This window comes from Orycteropus afer, unplaced genomic scaffold, assembly GCF_000298275.1.
Source record: "Orycteropus afer afer isolate SDZICR_OR568_19922 unplaced genomic scaffold, OryAfe1.0 scaffold00136, whole genome shotgun sequence".
NCBI lineage: Eukaryota > Metazoa > Chordata > Mammalia > Tubulidentata > Orycteropodidae > Orycteropus > Orycteropus afer.
Window position 1 is genome coordinate 4,038,222 of NW_006921723.1, and position 25,363 is coordinate 4,063,584.

General features: G+C 54.3%; 2 protein-coding genes across 2 annotated transcripts; both read right to left on the reverse strand.

Annotated features, from left to right (window-relative positions):
* Positions 1–3,305: 3,305 nt before the first annotated feature.
* On the reverse strand, positions 3,306–4,172 carry RNF223 (ring finger protein 223). Its single transcript, XM_007945496.1, has 2 exons — positions 4,127–4,172; positions 3,306–4,018 (listed from the first exon to the last, which is right to left on the reverse strand). Exons 1-2 carry the CDS (start codon positions 4,170–4,172, stop codon positions 3,306–3,308), a joined length of 759 nt encoding a protein of 252 aa, XP_007943687.1.
* Positions 4,173–14,579: 10,407 nt separating this feature from the next.
* On the reverse strand, positions 14,580–18,700 carry CUNH1orf159 (chromosome unknown C1orf159 homolog). The gene is made up of 8 exons (XM_007945498.1): positions 18,629–18,700; positions 17,748–17,823; positions 16,899–17,000; positions 16,656–16,721; positions 16,299–16,433; positions 16,147–16,172; positions 16,027–16,057; positions 14,580–14,677 (listed from the first exon to the last, which is right to left on the reverse strand). Exons 1-8 carry the CDS (start codon positions 18,698–18,700, stop codon positions 14,580–14,582), a joined length of 606 nt encoding a protein of 201 aa, XP_007943689.1.
* Positions 18,701–25,363: the final 6,663 nt, after the last annotated feature.

Consider the following 25,363-nt stretch of genomic DNA (forward strand, 5'->3'; position numbering starts at 1 on the left):
TCCTCACACCCCTCCATCGAGGTTGCAAAAGCGCTAGCTCAGAGTCCGCACCCTGACCCCGTCTTGGGGGTGCGGACCGCGTTTGGGTACGCGCTCACTGCCCTGACCCTCCCAGGAGGAGCTGCCGCGCTGTGCGCCGTGAAGCAATACCAGTACTTCGGCAGGCCGGACCACGGAACCTGCCGGCGCCCTAACGCATGAGGTTGGTCCCAGAGCAGCGCACCGGGGACTAGACCCATGGTCTTGCCTTGCTGGTATGGCCGGGGGCAGAATCACCGGGTGTGGGCGCTGCCCGGCCCTGGTTCCATGAAACACATCACAGGCAGCCTGGTCAGTACCCACAGCGATGATATCAGCAGCACCTGCAGCGTCATCGTGATTGATATCCTGGTTGACGTCATCCATAGACAAGGTGAGCCAGCCCCCCCCTCCCCGCTCCCTCCCGGTGGTGCTGCCCTTGATCCCGTCCCTTCCTTCCCTTGGCGGTGGCTTTGCCCCTCCCAGTTCCCTGCCCCATGCCCCCATAGCCCACCCCAAGGACACGCCCTTCCCTGAGCCTGCCTCCCCCGGCTCCGCCCCAGAAGCCCCGCCCCTCGCCGCCGGCTCCGCCCCTCTGGCCTCTCCTCCAGCCCCTCAGCTTTCCTCTTGGCCCACCCTTCCTGTAAACTCGCCCCGCCTACCTTGTGGGCCCGCCCCTCCTGTGGCCCCGCCCCGCCCTCTGGGCCCCGTTCAGTCCCCGCCTCCAGGTCCACCGTTCCTCCCGTGGCCCCGCCCCTCCATGAGCGTGCCTCTCTGTGACCCACTCCTCTGAACTCTTCTGCCTCCAGAGCTGGATTGCGACAGCGGCGACTCGAAGACGATCTAGCTAGTACGGCGGTAGCGCTTAGGCATGGTGCAGACTGAGGCGCAGTAAAAGCTTGTGTATCTGGAATTGCTGCGGTATATTCGGGACGAGCAGCTGCGCCTGCGCCAGCAGGTGGGGGCCGGGCCGGTTGGGGTGGGGCGGGGCCTGCGCGGGCAAGATCAAGGTAACCCGCAGCGCTAGCAGCCGAAGGAACGCGAGTGTCTGAATTTGGGCACAGCGCCCAAGACCCCTACCTCAGTCTCCAACCTTCCAGGTCGCAGGCGCCGGCGGCGTGAGTGAAGAGGCTTCAGAGGCCAGAAAGTGACCCAGTCCGGGAGAGGGCGGCCATGGGGAGTGGCTCCAAGCGCGCAGGGCGGGAGCGTGCCGGAGAGCCCGGCCACGCCCTCCTCCTCTGGCAGGACCCTGGAGAACTTGGAGTACATCGGGCAGTGACCTAGGGCCGGAGGTCCCTGGCCTGCTTTTTTCCCGCCGGGAGCCGCTGGCTCTCGCCTTTCTAAAGGGGCTCGCTCTTAACACAAAGTCTTGCCTTTGCCTCTTAAGGAGGGGATCTGAGCCTGCCCCGCAGACCCCACCCCCAGCAGGGCTAAAAAAAAACTAAACCTAGACTCAGTGCCATTGAGTTGATTCCGACTCATAGCGATCCCCATTGGGTTTCGAAGGCGGTAAAGCTTTACGGAAATAGATTGCCCAGTCTTCCTTCTGCGTAGCCAGTGGTGGGTTTGAACGGCCAGCCTTCTGGTTAGCAGTCAAATGCCTTAGGCCCTGCACCACCAGAGCTCCTTCTAGCAGGCCTGGGCCCCCAGAAATGGGAAAAGCAAACGGTACCCCAGAGGGATGGAGGAAAGGGAGGCAGGGCTGCAGCACAGTGACTGGTTTCAGGGTGAGGGATGACTGATGACCACTTTGTAGTGGGGTGACCACGTGGGGCACTGTGCAATGTGCAGAGCCAAAGTGTGTACCACATGAGTAACCAGTGAAACGAGTGGCCAGTCTTGGCTTGCCTGCCAGGCATTTGTGTGCTCTGTGTCCCACAGACCCCCCCCCCCAGAGCCACACAGCAGCTTGGCCAGGCGTGTCTTGGTCCATGCGTGTCCAGAACTACCCCAGGCAGGCATGTCACAGTCACGCAGTGGCAAATGCTTGTGGAGTGAGTAATGTGTGGAGCTCTTGTGACCGTCCCCATATGAATGTGCATGACAGGTGTGACCTCACTGGTAGGGTAGCCTAGGCAGCCCCCTCACAGAACAGCCATGGTGCCTGTGTGTCCTAAGTGAAGTGTCATGTTCTCAGTTCTTTGTCCCAGCTCTGTTGTGGCCTGGGCCCCCTCCCTAACCTGGCTGGAAGCGATGCTGGTTGGAGCAGGAAGTTCCTGCTCAGGCTTTGGGATGAGGAAGCTGGGACCTGCCTGAGCCAGAACCACCTCAGCTTCTCTTCCCATGCCTACCTTGTGGGGCCAGATTCTTGGGGTTGCGAGCAGTGGGGTGGACGTCAGCCCCACCCTCCAGACTGTGTACTTTTCTGTTCACCAGCCATGCTTGGCCTAGGGGAGCCCTGAGGGTCTGTCGGTGGCCTCTTGGGTCTGTGGGTCTTCACGCCTTACCCCCTAGGGCTTGCTGGTCAACACCACCAACCCCATTGTGGACCCAAGGAGGGGCATAGGGATCTTGGGGCTTGGTTCTCAGCTTGGGCACAGTGGAAATGGGAGAGGGGAAGGGCTACCCTTAGAGCCTCCTGGGCTCTGGACCAGGGCAAGGCCCACACTTTGTACGCCCTCCCCTAGGTATAGGGAGACTCCTCTGGATGGAGCTAGGGAACTTGTGGGCTAAGTGAGTGCAGAACAGGGCTGCTGTAGGAGAGGAGTGAGGACCACTTACCAAACTGGGATACAAAATAATTTATTCCAAAAATGTACACTTTGTAAGGTGGGAGGGGGAGCTTCTAGGGGGATGCTCCCTGCTGCCCACCCTCCAGTTGCTGCCCCTGTCTCCCCTGGTCAGAGGGACCAGAGGGATAAGACTCCTATCCAAAGGCTAGGACCAGCCTTGCCTGGGAAGGGTCTTGGGGAGGAACCTTGAGTGAAATGTTAAAATTGGGGGAGGATGAGCCACCTCTGCTGGAGGTTCACATTGTGCAGGGAGAGGGGGCCTCCAGGCTGGCTCACTTGGGCCCTAGTTTCCCCATCAGCATGATAGCATTAGAGGGGTGGTCCCTGGAGCTGGTAGGAGCCAGAGATTCTTGGAGGCTTTGGGGACCCTTTGTCCACCCTGCCAAGACACAGCCCCCGAAAGCCCTGGGGCTGTGGGGAACAGGGGTCTCTGGTGACCTCGAGGCCTAGGAGGGGGTCCTCACTTTCTCCTTTGGACCAGCAACTCCAGCTGTTGGTTGGGCTCACATGCAGAAGCTGGGGGTCATTGTGGCATAGGCAGGGCCATTGGGGGTCCTAGTTGTCAGCCAGGGACCCGAGGGGGAGCATAGTGGTAGCACTGGCGGTGGCTGCAGGGGGCCGGGGGAAGCAGCGCAGGTTCCCCGTTTTAAGTGCACACTGCACGGGCCACAGCACTACACAGAAGAGCACCAGCAGCAGCGTCGAGACCAGGGCCACTCGCCTCCAGTCCCTGCAGCTGGCCCAGCAGCGGGCCAGGCGGTCCACGCGGCGCACAGGCCCTGGGGGAGACGGGGGTGGCACAGGCTCGGGCGGCTTGCTCAGGCCCACATCTACGCACACGAAGCTGGGTGAGGCGTGGCCGGGCGCAGAGGGTGGCGGGCGGCAGCAGAGCTTGGTGCCCTCCAGCCATACGCACTCCTCCTGCCGCAAGTGGGCTGGCATCTTGGCCAGCAGCTGGTGGCTAGTGCGCAGGGCAGGAGCCCCAGCAGGGGGCACGGCTGTGGGCTGCCGGCAGAATGGGCAGGGTACAGCTTCACTGCCAGGGCGGCCCATGGGCTGAGCGGCTGCCAACCGCGCCAGGCACTCGAGGCAGAAGACATGGGTGCAGGAGAGCTCCTTGGGTGTCTTGAAGATGTTGTCATAGCCAGAGAAGCAGATGGAGCACTCTAGTGGAGAGGCCACCTTCTCAGATCCTGGGGTGCTGGGGGACCTGGGGTTGCTGGCGGAGCTGGGGGACCTGGGGTTGCTGGCGGAGCTGGGGGACCTGGGGTTGCTGGCGGAGCTGGGGGACCTGGGGTTGCTGGTGGAGCTGGGGGACCTGGGGTTGCTGGTGGAGTGGGGACTCCCAGGCACCCTGGCTATGGGGCTGCTCCAGCTGGGGGGTGGCACAGCCGTGTGCCACACCTGTTGGTCTGATGACATGGCTTCGATCTATGGGATAAACAGAGACCTTATGAGTAATCTCATGCTCCCCTTTCCCAAGAGGTTAGTCTGTCACTCTCCCTCCCTTCTTCTCTTTCTGTTGGCCAGCACCAGCCCCTAGGATCCCAGGGAAGGACAGGACCCAGCCTACGGCACCTCTAGAAAGTTCTTCCTATACTTCCCGCCCCGCTGCCTTGCTTCAAGGAGGGTGCAGGTGGTGTGCTCAGGGAGAGGGGAGGTTGTGCTAACCTGCTGGCCTGGTCCCCACCTTCTAGCCATCATACCAGGCATAGGTAACAGAGGAGGTGACAGTGGCCCCATGGTGGTAACTATGCCCAGGCCTTGCAGGGCCCATGCCACTGACGCTCATGTGCCACCATGGGGAACCTGTAGCTTAGAGTGGGGTCAGTCAGGGTCGCTGGCTAAGAGATCACTTGTACTCTCATGGGACAGGCTCTGGGACGGGGAGGTGGGTTTGAATGTGGCTCCCAGCCAGGCCTGGCAGTGACTGGCCTCTTAGTTGCTGGCAGTGGGTCAGGGGGGCACTGGGTCAGGGGGGCACTGGGACTGGGGGTCATGGCCTGGAAGGCGGGGCATGGGGGTCAGTCTCTGGGCCTGTGGGTCTGGGCTTGGTCCTGGGTGTCAGGGCCTGGGCCTTGGTGTTGCTCTCTGGAGCTGGAGGTCAAAGCCTGGGCTGAACTATCCCAGCCAGGGGAGATCAGGGCCTGAGAGGGTAGGCAAAGCCCAATGGTCTTTATGGGGTTTGTGTCCCATCCTTGTCTGGAACCTGCCAGGCCAGCTTGTCAGGCTGGTGACCAGGGTCTGGTGCCAGTGAGGGTGCTGGAATGTAGACGCTGGCTGTTCCCTCTGGTCCACCTGGGTTTGCACACCAACTCGCTGGCCACCAAGGAAGGAATGTCCTCAGAGACTCTCCCTCCCACACCAGAGACACCTCTCTAGTTAAACATCACGGCTGCTGACCTGGGGCCTGTTGGGACCCCCTCTGGACCCAGGCCCCAGTCCCACCTCTCCACCTTACTCTCTAGAGAGTAACAGGCAGTCCTTGGATGACAAAGGCTATACCAGTCCTGCCTGGAGGAGGGCAGGTGAGAAGGTGACTCACCTGTCACCTTCTTAAGGGCAGGGTCAGCCAGGGCCCCAGGAAGACCTGGCCAGGTGACCCCTGGAGCCCAGGAGGACTCGCCAGCGAAGCGGAGCTGAAAGGCCCTTCCAGCCCTGCAACTGCTGTCCTAATCCTGACCTCAGGGCTACCCTGGGTCCCAGGCAGCCAGGTGGCGATGATGCTTGGTGACGGGCTAGGAAGGCTCGAGAGCTGCAGCCTCGTCATTGCCCACCCGCTGTGACTCATGATGACATCGTGGTGAGGCTGCAGGTGCCCATGACATGAGTTCACAGACATCACGTGCCCAGGCATGGCAGCTGGGCATTGGGCCAAGCAGTGGCCTTGGCAGGTGGGGGCGTGCCCAGTGCACCCCACACAGCCCCTCCATGGAACAGCCACACCTGAGCTCTGGGTGCAGTTGAGTGGTGAATGGTGTGTGCTGGCCTTACCTGATGACTGGGTGTCAGCGGGGCCTGGGCATGGTCCTCTTCAGCGGCCACAGTGGGCCTGGTTCCAGAGCCTCCTGAGGCACTCAGTGCCCCCTCCTTGGGGCGGCTTGCTTCCACCTCACAGCTATCTCTTCTCGGCCAACCGCCAACAGCTGTCCTGGTGGCTGGTTCCGGCAGGCGCGGCCTCTGCACAGTCAGGGCAGTGGGGGTGGCAGGCAGTGTCTTCCAGGTGTGTGGAGGTTTGATCTGGCAGGCGTGTGTGTGCTCCAGGTGTTCCAGCAGGTGTATTTATACCCTCCAGCCTCTACTGGTCAGGGGTGTGGCCTGAGGCCTTGGGATTGGCTGGCTCAGTCCTCTCCCTGGCAGGTTGGGCGGGGAGTCGGGTAAAGGGTCAGACCCTGAGCCAGGCTGTGCTGGGAGGGGATGTTTGACAAAGTGCCTCCCTCATCCCTCACCCCCCACCCTGTCATCCCCAGGATGCCGCAGCAGCCCCTTGGTCTCACTGTCACTTTGTGTTGTCAAAGTCCCAAGCTCTGGGGTGGGCTTCCTGGAAGGGGCCACCCACCATACACCCCAGTGAGCCCCCAGCTCTTGCACTCACAGTCTCATACAGCCTGTCACACCTACCTGCTTGCTCACCTGACTCATCCACTCCCCTTGCCCCCTCATGTGCACACACATGTGCATGCTGCCACCTTGGCCTTCAGCCAAGCACTTCAGAAGTGCTGCTCTGGAGTCCAGGGAGGGAGGCTGGGGGTGCTGGGCAGGGGCTCCTCGAGAGGTGCAGTGAGTCTGTAAGGGACCCAGGCTGGCAGGACTGGTTGGGATTAGTGCCAGCCAGTTACTCCTCCCGGGAGGTGCCCTGGGAGAGAGGGCAAGGTGAAGGCCAACAAGTGGCCTGGCAGGGGTGTGGGGGAGATGTGCCAGGGGGTGGAGCTGAGGAGAGTCCTCCACCCATCCTCCCATCCTGCGCTGGCACCTAGCCCCTTCCCACTCCCTGCTGTTCCTGTCTCATCTCACCTCCGGCCCCGCCCCTGGCCTCAGGGCAGAGGTGGCCTCTCAGTGTCATTTCCAAGGCCAGACTCCTTCCTGGGTTAGGGGTGACTTCAGGGGCTGAAGGCACAGAACTTCATCTGGAAGAGGAGGGGAAGGGGCTTGAGGAGGAGGTAGGCCCCAGATAAGGGGTGGGGGCTCAGAGAGGGGGTGGGGGCTCAGAGAGGGAGGTAGGGCTCATAGAGGGGAGAGGGGCTCCAGATAGGGGTGGGGGGTTCAGAAAGGGGGTGGGGTCCCAGAGAGGGGGTGGGGGCTCAGGAAGGGGGTTTGAGGAGGAGGTGGGGGCCCAGAGAGGGGGGTGGAGGCTCAGTGACCATGGGGGCGAGTGGGTTAGAAAGGGGCAGTGGGCTAGGCTAGCTGAGGGGCTGGCTAGGCTAGGCTCCATGACTGCAGGTTCCTGTTTCTATGGGGAACATGATGTGTGGGGTCACCACCTCCTCCAGGAAGTATCTGAGAACACTCTTCCCAAGGTCTCTTGGGAATGTCTGGGCTCTGAAGTCACACTGAGGCTCAGTGGACAGTCAGTAGCCTGGAGGCACAGGTGACTGGATGCCTGTCAGTCCATGGAATTTGCCAGCGTGGGTGGTGCCAGGCTCCACTGCCTAGGGAGGTGGGACCTAGATGGGAGGTAGAGGGGGGTCATTGATGCTGACTGAGTAGAGGGAATGGAAGAACTGGCCACCTGGCCTTCACCCTACCTACTCAATCCTCATCCTGGCCCTGGGCAGCTGCAAGCATTGAGACCGGGTGTGTTGGTCAAAGCATGTGGATTGTGTATGTTGCTCTGTGTAAGTGGGTGATGTATGTGTGCACCAACAGGTTAACATGGGTGAGTGTACAAATATGCATGAGTCTGCACATGTAAGGGCATGTGCTTGTATGTCAGGTGTCTGCATATGTGTTGTGCACATGTGCCTGTGTGCATGTGTGAAGGGAACCCGGACACTCACGAGGGCCCCTGTACCTCTGTGGGCCATGTCTGCATGCACTGTGTCACCTCATTGTTGTCACTGCAGCACTGGAGGAGAGGTCAAGACCCTCAGGGGGATCCCACTGCCCCCTAGATGTGGCTTTATGAGGATGGGAGGGTCTGAGCACTAAAGCCACCTGGGCTGGAGACAGAAGGTTTCTTTAGTGGGTTGAACAGAGGAGGGAGTGGCATCTCCCAGGAAAGACATGCCCTCTGTAGTCCTCTGGCCAAGATACTGCCCCCAAGTCGGAGGGAACCAGCCTCAAGCCCCTGAGGCTCCACATCCTGGGGGCATGAGATGTGGCCTGTGTGGGGAGAGGTTCTCCAGGCCCAGGTCATCTGGGGGTTGGGATGCATTGGGGACCTCTGGCCACCTACAAGTTGCTGGGCAAGGGGCCAGGGTCCTCGGGGCAGGGGAAGCTGGGTGCTGCCACACCCAACACGGTTGGGACTCTTGGATTGTTTGGGGAAGTGCTGATCTGAGCATCTATCTCTGTTGGTTCCAAGCAGTAATCCCTCTCCACTGGCCCAGCTGTGGGAGGGATGGGCTGGGTAGCCCCAGGAGATCCAGAGGCTGGCTGAGGAAGATGGGCTGTAGATTTGAGTCTAACCTTGCCTTAGCCTCTGATGCCTGGAGAGACTCGAGCCAGCACTATCCCTGCCCACACCCAGCCAACCCCCAAAGGGGGGTTGACCCCAAAGGTCAACCTGATGGCCTCTCCTCTGAGCCTGCCACCTCCTCACCTCTACCCCCAATCCCACTGTAGCTCTTTCTATGGCTCAGTGCCCCAGGCAGCCCTGGCCCACTGGCTAGGACCCTTGCCCTGACCTTACCTTCAGACCATGTGCACCCTGCTCTGTCCACCCACCTCTTCCCACTCGCCTCTCCCTAATATTGCTGCGGACACTTTTCTGTCACTGATCAACTCATGCTCTGTGGGTGTCTCTGTACCCAGGGACCCAGTGGATGCCACAGAATGAATGAGTAAATGAATGAATGCACTAAATCCCTCTCCCCAGCACCTCCCACACAATGTGCTCACCCCCTGGGAGCTAGCACCCCAGAGCTCTCAACCAAAGCTGATACAGTGAGGGGAATCAGGAGGGAGCCAAGTGCCCCTACATGCCTGCCTTAGCCTGAGCTGCTCACCCCACGGGGGCCCTGTCTGATCTCTGGTCAGGATCTGAGATCTGGAGTCCAGGTGAAGGTGTGAATGAGGGGCTCAGGATGGAGAGAAACCCAGGGGAAGGGTTGTCAAAGGATGTCCTGGGTGAGGACTGCCTTGTGAGGAGAGGAGGGATCCCACCAATGATGTCCTGCCCCATTACTCCACTCACATAAGGTACTGGGAATTACCAAAGATGCCCCACCAACCATCACATAAGCCCTACCCACTTCTATCCCAGCCACCTCAGATGCTGCACCCCCACCAAGGACGCCCCACCTACACACCACCATACCCCATTATAAAGCCCACCCCATTGAATCTTTCCCACCTACTGCCACACCCCCACCAAAGAAGTCCTGTCCATATATACTTTTTGCATATGGCCTGCAGGGCCCTGGGGAGATCTGGTGGTGTAGTGTCTAAGGCATTTGACTGCTAACCAGAAGGCTGGCAGTTCAAACCACTGGCCACTCCTCAGAAGGAAGATTGGACAATCTACTTCTGTAGTGATAACCCCTCGGAAACCCAAGAAGGGTCACTATGAACACGTGGCCCATAGCATCCCTGGAATCTTCCAGCCCTCATGCCCCTCACCCACCCATTCCACTGCTCCTGCACCCATCTCTGTCTTGGGCATCAAATGTGAGTGAGGTGGGGCTGCTGTGAAGTAGACACAGGCCTACCCAAGCACTTCTACTGCACAGCCTTGGCCTTTTCCTGTTGTCTTTGGGGGCAGGGTTGTCTAAGGACAAAGGAGGGGCAGCCAGTGTGGCTGGCGTGCTGCAAGCGGGTTTGGATACAGGTAGGGAGGGGTGCCACGCGCGTCTGTCACTTTGTCAGACTGTGGAGGCTTGCATGTTGCTGTGATGCTGGAAGGTATGTCACTGGTATTCAAATACCAGCAGGGTCACCATGGTGCACAGGTTTCAGCAGAGCTTCCAGACTAAGACTCGGAAGGACCTGGTGGTCTACTTCTGAAAAAACTGGCCAGTGAAAACCTAACGAATAGAAGGGAAACATTGTCTGATGTAGGGCTGGAAGATGAGCCCCTCAGGTTGGAAGGCACACGAATACGACTGAGAAGAGCTGCCTCCTCAGAGTAAAAAAACCAAAACCTAACTTATTGCCGTCGAGTTGGATCCGACTCATAGCGACCCCTCCTTGGGTTTCCGAAGCGGTATCACTGTGGAAGTAGATTGCCCAACATTCCTTCTGGGGAGTGGCTGGTGGCTTTGAACTGCCACCCTTCTGGTTAGCTGTCAAGTGCCTTAGGCACTATGCCACCAGAGCTCCCCCTCAAAGTAAAGTTGACCTTAATGATGTGGATGGAGTAGAGCTTTCAGAACTTTATTTGCTGATGTGGCATGACTCAAAAAGGGAAGAAACAGCTGCAAACACCCATTAATAATTGGAACGTGGAGTGTACAAAGTATGAATCTAGGAAAATTAGAAGTCGTCAAATATGAAATGGATTGCATAAAGATTGATAACCTAGGCATTAGTGAACTGACATGGACTAGCATTGGCCATTTTGAATTAGACGGACATATATATGGTTTACTGTGCCAGGTATGACAAATTGAAGAGGAATGGTGTCATGTTCATTGTCAAAAACAACATTTCAAGATCTATCCTGAAGCACAGTGGTAGAATTAACAACCTACGATTTTCAGATGATACAACCTTGTTTACTGAAAGCAAAAAGGATTTGAAGCACTTACTGATGAAGATCAAAAACTACAGCCACCACTATGGATTACACCTCAACGTAAAACAAAAATCCTCACAACTGGACTAATAAGCAACTTTGTGGTAATGCAGAAAATATTGAAGTTGTCAAGGATTTCATTTTACTTGGATCCACAGTCAACACCCATGGAAGCAGCAGTCAAGAAATCAGATGTATGCACTGGGCAAGTCTGCTGCAAAAGACCTCTCAAAAGTATTAAGAAGCAAAGATGTCACTTTGAAGACTAAGGTGTGCCTAACCCAAGCCATGGTTTTTTCACTAGCCTCACATTCATGTAGAAGCTGGACGATGAATAAGGAAGTCTGAAGAAGAACTAATGCCTTTCGACTGTGGTGTCAAAGAATAGTGAAAATATCATGGACTGACAGTAGAATGAACAAATCTGTCCTGTGGATCCAACAAATCAAATGATTTATTGCATTGGGTAAATCTGTGCAAAAAAAAAAGTGTTAAAGAGCAAAGATGTCACTCTGAGGACTAAAGTGACCCAAGCCATGGTATTTTCAATCACCTTTCATGGGAAAGCTGGAGAATGAATAAGGAAGGGTGAAGAATCAATGCCTCTGAGTTATGGTAACTATTAGAGACTATTGAATGCACCATGGAATAATGAAAAAAATCTGTCTTGGAGGAAGTACAGCCAGAATGCTCCTTAGCAGTGAGGATGGCTACTTTGTCTCACGTACTTTGGACATAGTCACTGGAGAAGGATGTCATGCTTGGTCAGTGAAAGATATGTCCCTAAAGGAGATGGATTGCCACAGTGGCTGCAGCAGCAGGCTTAAACAGAACATAGCGAGGCTTGTGAGGATGGCACGGGACTAGGCAGTGTTTCCTGTTGTACACGGGGTCTCTCGGAGTCTGCACTGACTGGAGGGCACCTAACCACTAAGAGGGAGGCGTAGGGAGCGTCCTGAGAGTGGCAGGCGCCGGAAGAAGGGCTTCACCTCAGACGCAGGCCAGATGCGGGGCGGAGGCTCTGCCACTGCACGGATAGAGGAAGGGGGAGGCTGCAGTTGGGGCGAGCGACCGCGCGTTCTGGAAGGGATGGCGAGGTGGGCCAAACGCCAAGAGGGTGGGAAAGGGGCGTGGGTCAGGGGGACACGAGTCTGGCTTGCTTTTCAGATGGAATCGGCCATCACGTAGGGCCCAAGGATAGGCTTTTTCCCAGGGAGAGAGACGCAGGGACTTATCGGCGCTGTGGGGCGGCCAAATACGATTTTGCATTTTCTCTCCCACATAACGAGCTGGTTTGGTGCGCACGCGGGATTGAGGCTGTCTCTCCCCTTTCCCGCCGCCTTCCCACAGCCGAGCCACTGGTGGGACGTATGCGCCGCCCTTTGCCCCAGGCTGCTTAGGACGACAGGTTACGATGCTGATGTGTCAAAGGGGTCCGCGTCAAGGCCAACCATTGCCGGAGGAGCCGAGCTCACTCGAAGGCGGGGACCCCGCGGGTCGAGTGGCCTCCGGGGTGGGGGCGGGGGCAGCGCCGAGTCATGCCCAGTGAGGGAGGGAGGGCGGTGCGCAGCTCTGAGGACACTCCCAGCCCGGAGCCAGGTCTGTGTAGTCTCAACAGCCACCCCGAGTGTTTGTTCCCCTCTTCCCCGTGGTCAATGAAGACATGGGCCCCACGGCGGCTACTCCTATCCCCGTCACTTTTCATTGTTCAGGAGAGGCTCCGCATGCAAAGGGGTCAGAAGGGTGTCACAGTGCAAAGGACTCCGAGCTTCCCCGCCGCGAAGCCCAGGGTGGGCAAAGATCTGGCGGGCGGCGCTTCAGTGGGGACCCTGCGCTTCCTTGGAGCGCCAAGTGGCGTGAATCGGACTACTGTGACCTTCCCAGGGTGAGGATTCCTCAGGTAGAGAGGGACAGAGGCCCTGCACCGACGCAACCCGGCCATTCTGGCGCCGCCTTCTCCCTCCACACTGAGCTACAACCTGGGCTGGGCTGGCGGCTTCCTCTTCTGGGCCACTCTGGGGGGGTCTGTCCCTCTCCTGATTCAGCCTGGTCTCTGGCAGGCTCGGGGCTCCTGGCCCAGCCCAACCGAACTTGAGGCGGAGGCGGCCTTGGGGGTGGGGACAGGAGCGCGGGGCAGGAGCTTGAGTCTTGGGAAGAGTGGGAAAGGGAGCTGCTGGGGGGTGGGGGTGGGGGTCCCCGTCTGCACCAATCCCCAGCCCCACACCCTAGAGGGCCTTGGCATCAGCAGGAAAGCCACCAGTGCGTGAGGACCCCATAAGCCTCCCCTCTCAGGTGCTCCAGAAGGGCTCTAAAGCTGAGGGTTGTGGACAAGCCCCCCAGCTTCCAGAGATAACACTATGTCCTGGGGGGGGGGGAGCGCTGGACAAGGCCTCAAGAAACCCTCTAGGATCCCAGTCTCCAGCATTTTGGGTGGGTCCCTGGGCGGTGGGTAGGACTGAGGTTGGGCCAGAGGTTTCCAGGTTTCACCCTCTGATTTCGTGACCATGTGTGCAGACCAGAACTGCTCCCTAGGGATTTCAAGACTGTGGTCTTTGGGAAGCAGATCACCAGGCCTGTCTTCCTAGGTGCCTTTGGGTGATTCAAACGCTCACCTTTCAACCAACCACTTAACTGTTTTTACCACCTGTGGTGACCATGGAGCCACCATCCTTCGGAATAGACTCAACAGCAACTAACAACAGCAACAGCCCCCTCATTTAAAGACAGAAAAGCTCCAAATAGTTTTGACACTGGTTTTAAAATGGCATGCCTGTTCTCTGCACCTGGACGACCCACAGTTCAAGTCTCGGGAAACAAGTATGGAACAAAGTAGATGATATAAAAATAAAACTCTCTAGACGGTGTCACAGTGTGGAGGACTCTGATGCTGAGGGACACCAAAAGTCCTTGGACTCCCAAGTGCTGGCTTTGAGGTGACCAGGGAGCCCCAAGGGCCCAGAGATCAGGCAGGGGCTTTTCCACCAAGGCCTGGCAGGCTGTTGGCAGCCTCCAAGGCCTTGAGGCATTCCCCCAGCAGGACAGGCATCTACTAGTTTGAGGACTTGCAGCCACCACAGGCCTTTGGAGGCTAGCCCCATGTACTCTACCCAGGAAGAGTCCAGAAAACCAGGCAGTCCACACAGTGGACACAGTGAAAGTGGCCATGGGATTTCAGGTGCAGGGGTGCTGGGGTGGGGACACTGTACTCACCCCTTTCCCAGGCAGATGAGGGACCCAGGCCCAAGGGGGGGCAGAGCAGAGGGAAGGGGTCTGACACATCTTTCAGGAATTTGTTTCTACAAATGCATGTCTGCTGAAGGGCAGAGGAAGTGTAACACTGACACACAGCACTGTGGTGTCTCATTGTCCCCTGGGCCCCATCCCTCCCTGGCAGCCATGGCTAGCGAGGCTGGGGCCTCACTTCTCAGAGCAAGGCTGGGATGGGGGCTCATGCTCCTTAGGGCATAAATGAGACACCTGGGCATGGGTCAGGTGGCCCCTCAGGCCTAGTGGCTAGGGTGTGAGTAGGGATAGTGTGTGTGTGTGTGTGTGTGTGTGTGTGTGTGGAGGCTGCCTATCACCAACTCCAGCCCTCCCACCTGGCTCGCAGCTGCCCCTGGTGGGCGGCCCTGGACCTGGCCCACCTGTGTCCCTCAGGCTGTCCTCCCAGGGCCTTTCTCCACCCTCCAGGCCACAATCTGGCTGTTGCAGTGATGTCTACTCCCAGTCATTCCAACCCAATAGCAGTGAACGGGAAAGATGGATTCCAGGGGAGTTGGGCACAGCTGGTTTCCCTCGTGGTGTCTGCTGCTGAGATGCAGATGAGGCGCAGGCCCGGCTGGCAGTACCAGCTCTGTGTGCAGGACACAGGGCGCAGTCTGGGCCCTCCCAGACCTCAGGGCTTGTCCTGGTCCAGTCGCAGGCGGACCTCTGGTTTAGACGCTGCTGACTCGAGCCTCCACTGAGGGGATGGCTGCGGCACCAAGGGGCCTTTCCGGGGGTCGCTCACGCCTCACATAGCGCGGCTTCCGCACTGAAATGGGCCAGAGAGGGTGCAGGTCAGGGCCAGTCTAGGTGGGGCAGCAGGGCCAGAGGTGAGGTGGGCAAGTTTCCTACTCTCTCTCACTTGGAGGAGCAGACCTCCCCTCCTAAAGCCCCAACTGAGCTCACTTATGAGCAGGCCCATTCCTCCCAAGGCAGTAGTGACCTGACAGCAACTCATGGCTCAGCCTCCTTGGCTCATTCACCCCAGTCCCCCCAACACAGAGAACACTGCAGTGGGCTAGACGGCCCCAAGCGATGCGCCCACCTTCTGACCCTGGACCTGTGAGGGTGACCTTGTTTGGAAAAAGGGTCTTTGCAGGTGTAAGGATCTTGAAGTGAGAGGGTCATCCCAGATTATCCAGTGGACCCTATATCCAATGACCAGGGTCCTTAGGAGAGACACAGAGGAGAAACGGAGAGGAGGAAGTCATGTGGCCACAGGGGCAGAGATGGAGCCATGTGGCCACCAGAAACTGGAAGAGGCAGGGAAGGATCTCCCCCTAGAGCCTCCAGAAGGACAGGGTCCTGCCGACACTGATTTTGACTCCTGGCCTCTAGACTGCGATACCTTAAGCACACGGTGTGTAGGGTGTGTATGGGCAGCCTCAGGGAACTCATGTGCATCTTAAATTAAAGGTGCTCCAGGCCGGGCAGTTTTGAGAAGTTGAAAGAGTGGTTACAGGATGGTCCTGACTTGAAGGCATCAGAGCTGACACCCAGTGGGGCCTCCGCTCACTCTGGGGGAGCCTTGTTGAGTGGGTGGTGGTAGTGGGCTGCTCCCAGGGTTGATGCAAGCAGGCCTGACTCCCTGAGAAATGCCTGCTGCTGTTTGAAACCCCCACACCTACTATACATACTGCTGACCTGCTACCTCTGTTCCCAGAGAACTTTTCTGTTCATCTCCCAAACCCAGCCCACTCCACAAGGGCTGAGAACTTGGTCTCTGGGGGCCTGGTCTGAACCTTGTCTGTGGCTGGTGCTCAGTGACTGTGGTGTGGGCAGGTCAGTGTCCTTACTGTGTTCCTGACCCCTTTGTAGGTGCCTGGGGGTGGGCCCCATGGTGGCCAGAAGGACAAATGACCCTGGGGAGCCGGTGGGCTCCACGTGGGGATTTCCCTTCTCTTGTCACAGGAACAACCGGGAGGCACACAAAAGCTCTTTCATTGATCATGGAAAGGGCCCGGGGATGAGCGAGGATTTGGCCTTGAGGGATGTCGGGGGGCCAGAGAGGGGATGATGCCCTGAGGGGACCTGTATGTTTTGGGGAAGACTGTCTGCCTCTGGGCCTGGTGTGGTTCCCAGAGATGGGACGGGCAGGGCAGAGCCGTGCAGTGTTACCTGAGGACTGTGGCGGGAGGATCATCGCAGCCTTGAGGAGAGAGAAAGGTATAGTGAGCAGCAGGGCTGGCCCGGGGGGTGGGCACAGGCATGGGTGGCGGCAGTTGGGCGGCTACTTACGGCTTCGCCAGGCTGCTGGGCCGGGGCTGCAGAGGGAGATAGTGCATGGTCCACAAGGTGGTCTTCCAGGCCACCCCACATTCCTCCCGGCAGCACCCTTGGCTAATCACCCTCCTCCCGCCTCAGTTCAGCTAGCCCCATGAAGGACACACCTTTGTTCCTTCCATAGCAGATGGCAGGGAGTTTACTGGTGCGTTTGAGGTAGAAGAACATGGCCACAGAGAGGATGAGGCCGGAACTGACGAAGAGCGTCCCCAGAAAAAGCGAAGCAACCACTCGGGGACCCCCTGCAGCAGAGCGACGGCCAGTTTCCTCAGCCTGGGACCCCACTGGCTCCCTACCTCCCTCAGGGCTGGGTCTGCACCCCACCCCACACACAGGAGTTCCACGAGGATGTTAGTGGCACTGGCCCATGCCACTGATGCCCTTGGGCCCCCACAATCCTCCCCACACCCTGCACCCCAAGTAGGGCTGGAGGTGTGGGCTCCTGTCTGTGCCAGGCAACTCACCAGAACCTGGCAGCCCAGGTGTCCCTGTACTCCTATTCACGGGGAAGGGATCGCCCCGGCCGGAGGCTGTGGGGAGAGTGGAAGCGTCAGAGCCCCCATTGCCAGAAGTGAGGGGCAGGGCCTTGAATGGAAGTCAGAAGCTTTGGGGACCAGACGCCCTGAGGATAGACTCCAGTCACACCACAGCAGGAACAGGGCTGGGGGCTGCGGGGCAGGAGGCTTGGGGGCCTGGTAGCGACTTACAGCTTTTGCACTCGGAGCCATTGGTGGCGGTGGCTGGGAAGGTGGTGTTGTGGCACTGGAGGCAGCTGACACTCCCGTCCTCGGCCCTGTGCCGGTAGCAGCCTGTGCCGGGAGGGGGCAGGGCCCGCTGGGGTGTCTCAGTCCCTCTCTTGGGCCTTCTCCAAGTTCTGAGTATGTAGGGACTGTGGACACCTCCACTGCCACCCAACAGGCCCTACCCAGCACCCTCCACTTGACCTCACCCCACGCGGCCGCTTCACAGTATTGCACCCTCACACAGCTGCGGAGGAACAAGTCCTGCCCTGTATTCTGTGCCTCTGCCTTCCACGGATGCTCCTTGAGCTCAAACTGCACCTGCTCCCAGACTGCTGTGCCTGCTCCTGCTGGTGGCTCTGTGGCAGGAACATCTGACTTCCAGTGTCATTCCTGCATCAGCACAGCTGAGCAGACACTGGCTCAGGAGGGCCAATTGCTGGTGTGAGAGCTAAGCGCCGCAGCCCTTCAGCCCCAGGCCCTTCCTAATGCCCTTTGCTGTTTGGTCCCCATGCGGACACCATCAGAAGGCCTGACAGCTCGGGCACACTGGCCTCTGGCTTGTCCTACCCCTTCCTGCAGACCCCTCACCTGGCAGCCCCCTCCCTGGCATGCTCACTCCTCTCCACTTTGTGTGGCTTCCCAAGTCTACTGTCACTTGCACCATGAAGCCCCATGAAGGGAATCCAACATCCCTCTTCCTTGGAGACTTCACTTGTCTCACTGCAGACCCATACCAGCTCCCCCTCCTCCCAAGTGCCTGGGTGCAGCATGGGGAGGCCCCCCTGGACAAACAGGCTTACAGGGGCTGCTTACCTGGACCACACAGGCCTGTGCCAGGGCAGGTGGCATTGGCATCTGCCACCTCCACACAACACTTGGGCTGCTGGACCTGGGAAGGTGAGTGAGCAGTTAGTTCCTGGCCACACTGGGGGCACCTTGCAGCCACACTGCACCGCATCAGAGCCATGGCCCTTCCTCCATGTAGTCTCTCTGGCTTGAGAGGGCATGGGGGGTATTTCAGTTGCTACCCCGACTGGCTGTTGTGTTTAGTGCCCAGACTTGGAGACCAGTTAGGGAGCAGTGAGGCGCAGAGGAGCCATGTCTGTGTGACAGAGCCCTGACCAGGGCATGGCAGAGCCCTAGCCAACCAAGGTAGGGAAGGCCCCCACCCCAGGCTTGCAGCTGGCCAGCTGGTAGACAGTGGAGGTGCTGCCACAAGACATGTGTCAGTGCTGGAGCTGGGAGCAGGGATGGCAGGAACAGGGACAATGGGAGGTGCACTGAAGCCCACTCTGGAAGCCAAGGCTGAGTGCATAGTGATGTCACCAGCCTGGACAGCCATCTTGCAAAGACCCTACCCAATGCCAGTGTCCCTCAGGGCAAATGGTCTCTGGGTCCTGGCAAGTGGCAGGGCTCCCGTCAGCCTGAGGGTCAGCTCTATCATCCCATGTTGGTTATAGCAAAGGTCCAGCTTGGAGGAGAGAGGGAAGGTTCGAGGCCAGAAAAGGGTCATGCCAAGTGCTGTGTCCCATACTCACGTGATGCCTGGCCCAGATGCCAAGGCAAACTTGAGGCAGCATCTTGGGCCTCTGAGGACTGACTCAGTGACTGTCAGGGTGAGGGTCAGACACTGTGGGTGAGGCCCTGAACCCCAGGCTGTGCACCTGGGCCTGCTGCCATGCAGGCTCACCTACCGTACTTTCTGTGGATGTGCCAGTAACTTCTGCCAGGACTCCCACCAGCAGGATAACGTGAGGGAGCGCCATGTCCCAACACAGCGTCTGCAATACAGAGGGGTGCTATGGCATGGGGTGCCTGTAGGGACCCTACCTGTCCCTCCAGGGGTGGACTGCACCCTCAGTCAGTTGCTGCCCTGGGTGACTGGCTGGTCCACAGTTGGGGCCTCTGGTGACTAGGAGTTGTGTCCACTTGGGCTCCACTGGGCCCTGGACACTACGGTGCAAGGCCTGCAAGTGAACATGGTCAGGTGAGGCCTCCTAGGGCTGATGAGGGGTAGCTGGGCGCTGCCATCACTCTACCAGTCACCAGACGCAGGACAGAATTCACTCCCTTCTCCAGCAGCTTTTAGCTCATCTTCCGCGATATGAAAGTAGGGCTGAGCAGAGAAGTAAGTGGGTTGGGCACTGGGCTTATTTCCTAGTGAGCCAGTTCAGTAGTTAAACTCAGTGTTATGGTGCAATTGTATCCCCAAAAACACACGTTCAAGTCCCAACCCTGGCACCTGTGAATATGACTCTGTTTGGAAACAGGGTCTTTGAAGATGTCATCAGTTAACAAATGTTAACTGTTAAAAAGAGTTAACTATTATTAACATCAGTTAACAAGATTTAACCTTACTAGGGTTGTGTGAGCTCTGGTAGCATAGTGCCTAAGGCACTTGACTGCTAACCAGAAGGCTGGTGGTTCAAACCCGCCAGCCACTCCCTGGAAGGAAGACGGGGCAATCTACTTCCATAGCGATACTACCTCGGAAACCCAAGGAGGGGTCGCTATGAGTCAGGTCCGACTCGACAGCATGTACTAACAACAACAATAACAACAGGGTTGTGTGGGTTCTAATCCCATCTGAGTGGTGTCTTTATAAAAGAAGAGAAAAGACAGAGGCTGACAGAGGGAAGACAGCCATGTGACGACAGAGGCAGAGACTGGAGTGATGTACCCACAAGCCATGGATTGCCAGCTGTCACCAAAAGCGTGGGAGAAGCCTGGAATAAATTCTCCTCAGAGCCTTGGAAGGAATCAACAAGGATGACACCCTGATTGCAGGATCCCAGCCTCCAAGACTATGAGAGAATGAGCTTCTGTTCTTTGAAACCCCCATGGTGGTACCTGTCATGGCCACCCAAGAACCCACATCTACTTTATAAGAGCAACACTGAGCTGCTCAACCACTTGAAGTACTGTACTAGGGAATATTTCAGCAAGCTTCTATTAACTGACAAGGTGGTAACCCTAATTATAATCAGTCCCAAACACGGCTGGAGCAGTACTCTGACACATGCATAATGGTTACCTCCAAAGAGGCTTTCTGGGGTGAAATTTCCAACCCGCCAAGAAGCATGCAGAGCAGAATAGTGCCTGTGGGAAGCATTCTGGCCAGGCCCGCAGCACACCAAGAAGCTGCAGTCTGGGGTGGTAGATGTCTCCATGTGCTGGTGTGCCCATGAGCTGCCAGCAGCAGGGCTCCCGGGTGGGAAGATAAAGGCAAGGGGGACAGTTTCTGCCCTGTAACAGGCAGGTGGAGTCTAATTCACTTTCCACCAAACTCAGTCCAGCCTGGTGGCAAACTGGGCACTGTGTGGGCCAAGGGATACCTAGGCCCAAGGGAGACCAGAACCGTCTCCTCCTAAGCCTTGGGAGGCCCCCCACCCCCAGCCCACATACACCTTATTAAAAATGATTTAATGCTATCAGGAAAAATGCACCATTTCTCTGATTTACCTTTTCTTTTCAATTATGCCCACTACCCGTCTGTCAATTTGCATTTTTGCGTGTTGCTATGATACGAGACACCATGCCACTGGTATTTCAATTACCAGCAGGGTCAACCATGGTGGACAAGCTTCAGTGGAGCTTCCAGACTAAGACAGAAAGAGAAGAATGGCCTAGTGATCCCACAGAGTATGGAGATTATCAAACAACATCAAGATCACACAAGTAAAATCTTACTGAAGATAATTCAAAAACGGCTGCAGCAGTATATTGACAGAGAACTTCCAGAAATTCAAGCTGGATTCAGAAGAGGATATGGAATGAGGGACATAACTGCTGAGGTCAGATGGGTCTTGGCTGAAAGCAGAGAATACCAGAAAGATGTTGACCTGTGTTTCATTGACTATGCAGGGGCATTTAACTGTGTGGATCATAACAAATTATGGATAACATTGAGAAGAATGGGAATTCCAGAACACTTGATTGTACTCATGAGGAACCTGCATATTGACTAAGATGCTACCATTCAAACTGAACAAGGAGATACTGCATGGTTAAAATCAGGAAGGGTGTGCGTCAAGAGTTATATGCTTTCGCCATACTTATTCAATCTATATGCTGAGCAAATAATCCAAGAGGCTGGACTATATGAAGAAGAACACAGCATTAGGATTGGAGAAAGACTCAGTAACAACCTGTGATATGCAGATGACATGACCTTGCTTGCTGAAAGTGAAGATGACTTAAAGCACTTACTGATGAAGATCAAAGACTACCAGTCTTCAGTATGGATTACACCTCAACATAAAGAAAACAAAAATCCTTAGTACTGGACCAATAAGCAACATCACAATAAGTGGAGAAAAAATTGAGGTTGTCAGGGATTTCATTTTACTTAGATCCACAATCAACACCCATGGAAGCAGCAGTCAAGAAATCAGAAGTTGCACTATAAAATCTGCTGTAAAAGACTTCTTGAAAGTGTTAAGAAGCAAAAATGTCACTTTGAAGACGCAGTGCCTAAGGCATTTGACTGCTAACCAGAAGGCTGGCGGTTCAAACCCACCAGCCACTCCTCAGAAGGAAGATGGGGCAATCTACTTCCGTAGTGATACCGCCTCGGAAACCCAAGGAGGGGTCGCTATGATTCGGGTCCAACTTGATGGCACATAACAACCACCACAACCCCAGCCATGGTATTTTCCAATCACTTCATATGCATATGAAAGCTGGACAATGACTAAGGAAGACCAAAGGAGAGCTGATACCTTTGAACTGTGATGTTGGTGAAGAATAATGAAAATACCGTGGACTGCTAGAAGAACAAACAAATCTGTCCTGGAAGAAGTGAAGCCAGAATGTTCTTTAGAAGCAAGAATGGGCAGACTTCATTTCACCTACTCTGGTCATGGTATCAGAAGGGACTATTCTCTGGAGAAAGATATCATGCTTGGTAAAGTAACAGTCCAGTGAAAAAAGAGAAGACCCTCAAAGAGATGGACTGACACAATGGCTGCGATGATGGTGGGCTCAAGCATGGCAAGGATTGTGAGGAAGGTGCAGGCAATGTTTCCTTCTGTTGTACACAGGGTCGCTGAGTCACAGCTGACTCGACAGCATCTAACAACAAAGAGGTCTTTTTCACCAGCTTTGCCCAATGTAATACATCCTTTGATTTCTTGACTGCTGCTTCCATGAGCACTGTGGGTCCAAGTAAATGAAAGCCATGACAATTTCAATATTTTGTCCATTTACCATGATCTTGCTTATTGGTTCAGGTCTGAGGATTTTTGTTTAAGAAAACAATTACATTCTGGTGTAATCCATACTGAAGGCTGTAGTCTTTGACTTTCATTGTAAATGCTTCAAGATTGTTTGCATTTTCTAGAACTTTACACAAATGAATCACACAGTACGTACACTTTTGTGCTGGTTTCGTTCATTCAGCATAATGAATTTTAGATTCATCTGGGTTGTTTTATCAGTACTTTGTTCCTTTTAATTACTAATTAATAGTTCATTGTATCGATACATGGCATTTTGCTTACCCATTCACCTATTAATGGACATTTGGGTTGTTTCCAGTTTTTGGCTATTGTGAATAAAGCTGCTATGAACTTGTGTGTACAAGTCTTAGCATGGACATTTGTTTTAATTTCTCTTGGATAAATACCTACGAGTGGAATGGTTGGAACATATTGTAGGTGCATGTTTTCCTTTGTAAGAAACCACTAAGCTGCTTTCCAAAGTGGTTTTACCATTTTATATCTCCACCAGCAGTATGGGAGTATATGGAGTATATCTTCACCAGTATGGGAGTTCCAGTTGCTCCACATACTCACCAACACTCTGTAGTGTACCAATGAGTGTACAGTGGTATCTCATTGTTTTAGTATGCATTTCTCTGATGACTAATGGTGGTGAGCATCTCTTCATATGTTTATCGACCATTTATATATCTTTTTTTTTAAAAAAAGATGTATTGTTCAAATTGTTTGTCCACTTTACAATTGGGTTATCTTTCTGTTATAGAGTTAATAGTTCTTTATATATTCTTTGTCATAGCTATTTTAAACATTTACTTCCATTCTGAGCTCTGCCTTTTTTATTTTCTTATCAGTATCTTTAGATGAGCAATTGTTTCCAATTCAATAAAACTGAATTATGTATTTTTTTCTTTTCTGATTCTTGACTATCGTGTACTAAGAAATCTTTGCCTTTAAGACAGGTCACAAAGATGTCTTCCTGTGTTTTCTTCTGTAAGTTTTATAGTTTTAGCTTTTACATTTTGAGTTACTTTTGTGTGCAGCGTGAAGGTCAAGCTTGTTGTCGTTACTGTTGTTTTCATGTGCAGATCTGGTTGTTCTAGTACCATTTGTTAAAAAGACTTCTTTTTACATTGAGTTGCCTTAATATCTCCGTTGAAAATCAATTGACTGTCTATGTGTGAGTCGATTTCTGGATTTTCTACTTTGTTCAATTATCTGTATGTCTATCCTTCACCAATACCATACTGTCTTGATTACTGTAGCATTATAGAAATTCTTAAAATTAGCTAATATATGCCCTGCTTTGTTTAATTGCTCTGGCAATTCTAGATCATATGCATTTTCATATTTTGGAATCACTGTGGTGCAATGAATTACTTGGTATGGCTCTTCTAGCCAAGCATGGTCTTGGTGACTCCCACTAGATGACTGGGTGGAACTATGCAAATATAAGGTGCTTGTAGCTCAACAAAGGGATTTGACAGTTTGTTAGTAATGTAAATAAGGTACATGGCACCCTTGTGGGGGGTAGACCATGGAAATAGGGTGTCACTGCTGTCCAGTCAGTTCTGACTCATAGCAACCCCTCCTTGGGTTTCCGAGATGGTATCTCTGTGGAAGTAGATTGCCCAACCTTCCTTCTGAGGAGTGGCTGGTGAGTTTGAACCACCAGGCTTCTGGTTAGCAGTCAAATGCCTTAGGCACTATGCCACCAGAGCTCCCAGAAATAAAGTGTATGGAATCCTAATGTGGGGACTGGTCAGTTTTGTCATCCATTAGGCTTAAAATGAGCCCTCTCAGAGGCAGAAGAGGGATCTCATTACCACCAAGACAGAGAAAAGCTGAGAGTGGAGCGTGTCCTTGGGCCCGAGATCTCTGCACTGAGATGATGGTAGAGAGATGGCAGAGAGACGGCATGAGCAGACCCAAGAGATCAGTTCAAGACAGTGCAGCAGGCTTACAGGCCCACGCAGCAAGAAAGCTGAGCACAGTTGGTCAGGAGGCTTGCTAGCAGAGTAGGATGCACCTATTGGCAGTGCTCAGAGAACTTTGTAACACTTGCCCAAGTCGGACAGAGGCAAGGCTGAGAGGCTGAGGGTCAAAGAGAGTCATGCCTATAGCAACGGCAGAGGTCAGGCTGTCCTGATTGAAGAATTTTATCTTGAGCATTCCTGAACCTGGTTTTAACCTGTTACCTCCCTAATAAACCCCATAATTGTGAGTGTTATGTGTGAGGTGTATGTGGCCATTGCAATGAATTATCGAACCCAGCAGAGAAGTAGAGTGCTGTGGGACAGGTGGTGTCAGAATTGGCAGAAAGGTTGGAGGACAGTGGCATGTCTTACCTTTACCTCATAGGAATGAGCCTTGGGCTGTTGCTGGTGATCCATCTCTCTCCCCCTTGTGAAGTCAGAGGAAGTCAGAAGATGCTGCCCCCACACCCTTTTTGTAACTACCTTGTCAATTTCTATAAAAATGTCTGTTGGTATTTTGATTGAAGTTATGTTGAATCAACAGATTAGTGTGGGAGAATTGACAGTGTAATGATATTGAGTCTTCCAATTCATGAACATGCTGTATCTCCCATTTATTCAATTCTTCTTTAATTTGTCTCAGGAACGTTTGATAGTTTTCAGTGAAGAGGTCTTGCACAGCTTTTGTTAAATGATTACTTTTTTTTTTTTTTTGTAAACAATTTCTGATTTCAGTTTTCCATAGTTCACTCATAGTCTATAAAATACACTTAATTTTTGCACATTGACTTGAGAGCTCACTAAATTTACTTAATAGTTCTAGTAGTTGTTTTGTAGATTTTCTTACAGTTTTCTATGAAAAAAAAATCAATTCATCTCAAAATAGTTTTATTTTCCCTTTCTAATCTTTATGGCTCCCTGTGCCCCTTACCTCACCTTACTGCACTAGCTAGGCCTTCCGGTGCAATGCTGAATAGAAGTGGTAAGAACAGGCATCCTTGCCTTGTTCTTGGTTTTATGGGCAAAGAGTCAATATTTCACCATTAAGTACAAGGTTTGGTGTAGGTTTTTCATGGATGTCTTTGATCAGATTGAGGACGTTTCCTTCTATTCCTAGTTTGCTGAGTGAGTTTTCTCAAATGCTTTTTTATGCATCTATTGAAATGATCATATGTTTTTTTCTCTTTTATTCTATTAGTATGGTGATTCTACCAATTACTTTATAAAAGTAAAA

What these genes read in the sequence shown, in the direction of transcription:
- RNF223 (XM_007945496.1), bottom strand. Translation starts at nt 4,172, where the DNA reads ATGTCATCAGACCAACAGGTGTGGCACACGGCTGTGCCACCCCCCA. An exon ending in CACGGCTGTGCCACCCCCCA is followed by an intron (nt 4,019 to 4,126) that starts GCTGGAGCAGCC and finishes CCGCCAGCAACC; the next exon opens with CCAGGTCCCCCAGCTCCGCC.
- CUNH1orf159 (XM_007945498.1), bottom strand. Translation starts at nt 18,700, where the DNA reads ATGGCGCTCCCTCACGTTATCCTGCTGGTGGGAGTCCTGGCAGAAGTT. An exon ending in ACCTGGGCTGCCAGGTTCTG is followed by an intron (nt 16,434 to 16,655) that starts GTGAGTTGCCTG and finishes GCTCTGCTGCAG; the next exon opens with GGGGTCCCCGAGTGGTTGCT. An exon ending in CCCAGCAGCCTGGCGAAGCC is followed by an intron (nt 16,058 to 16,146) that starts GTAAGTAGCCGC and finishes TCTCTCCTCAAG; the next exon opens with GCTGCGATGATCCTCCCGCC.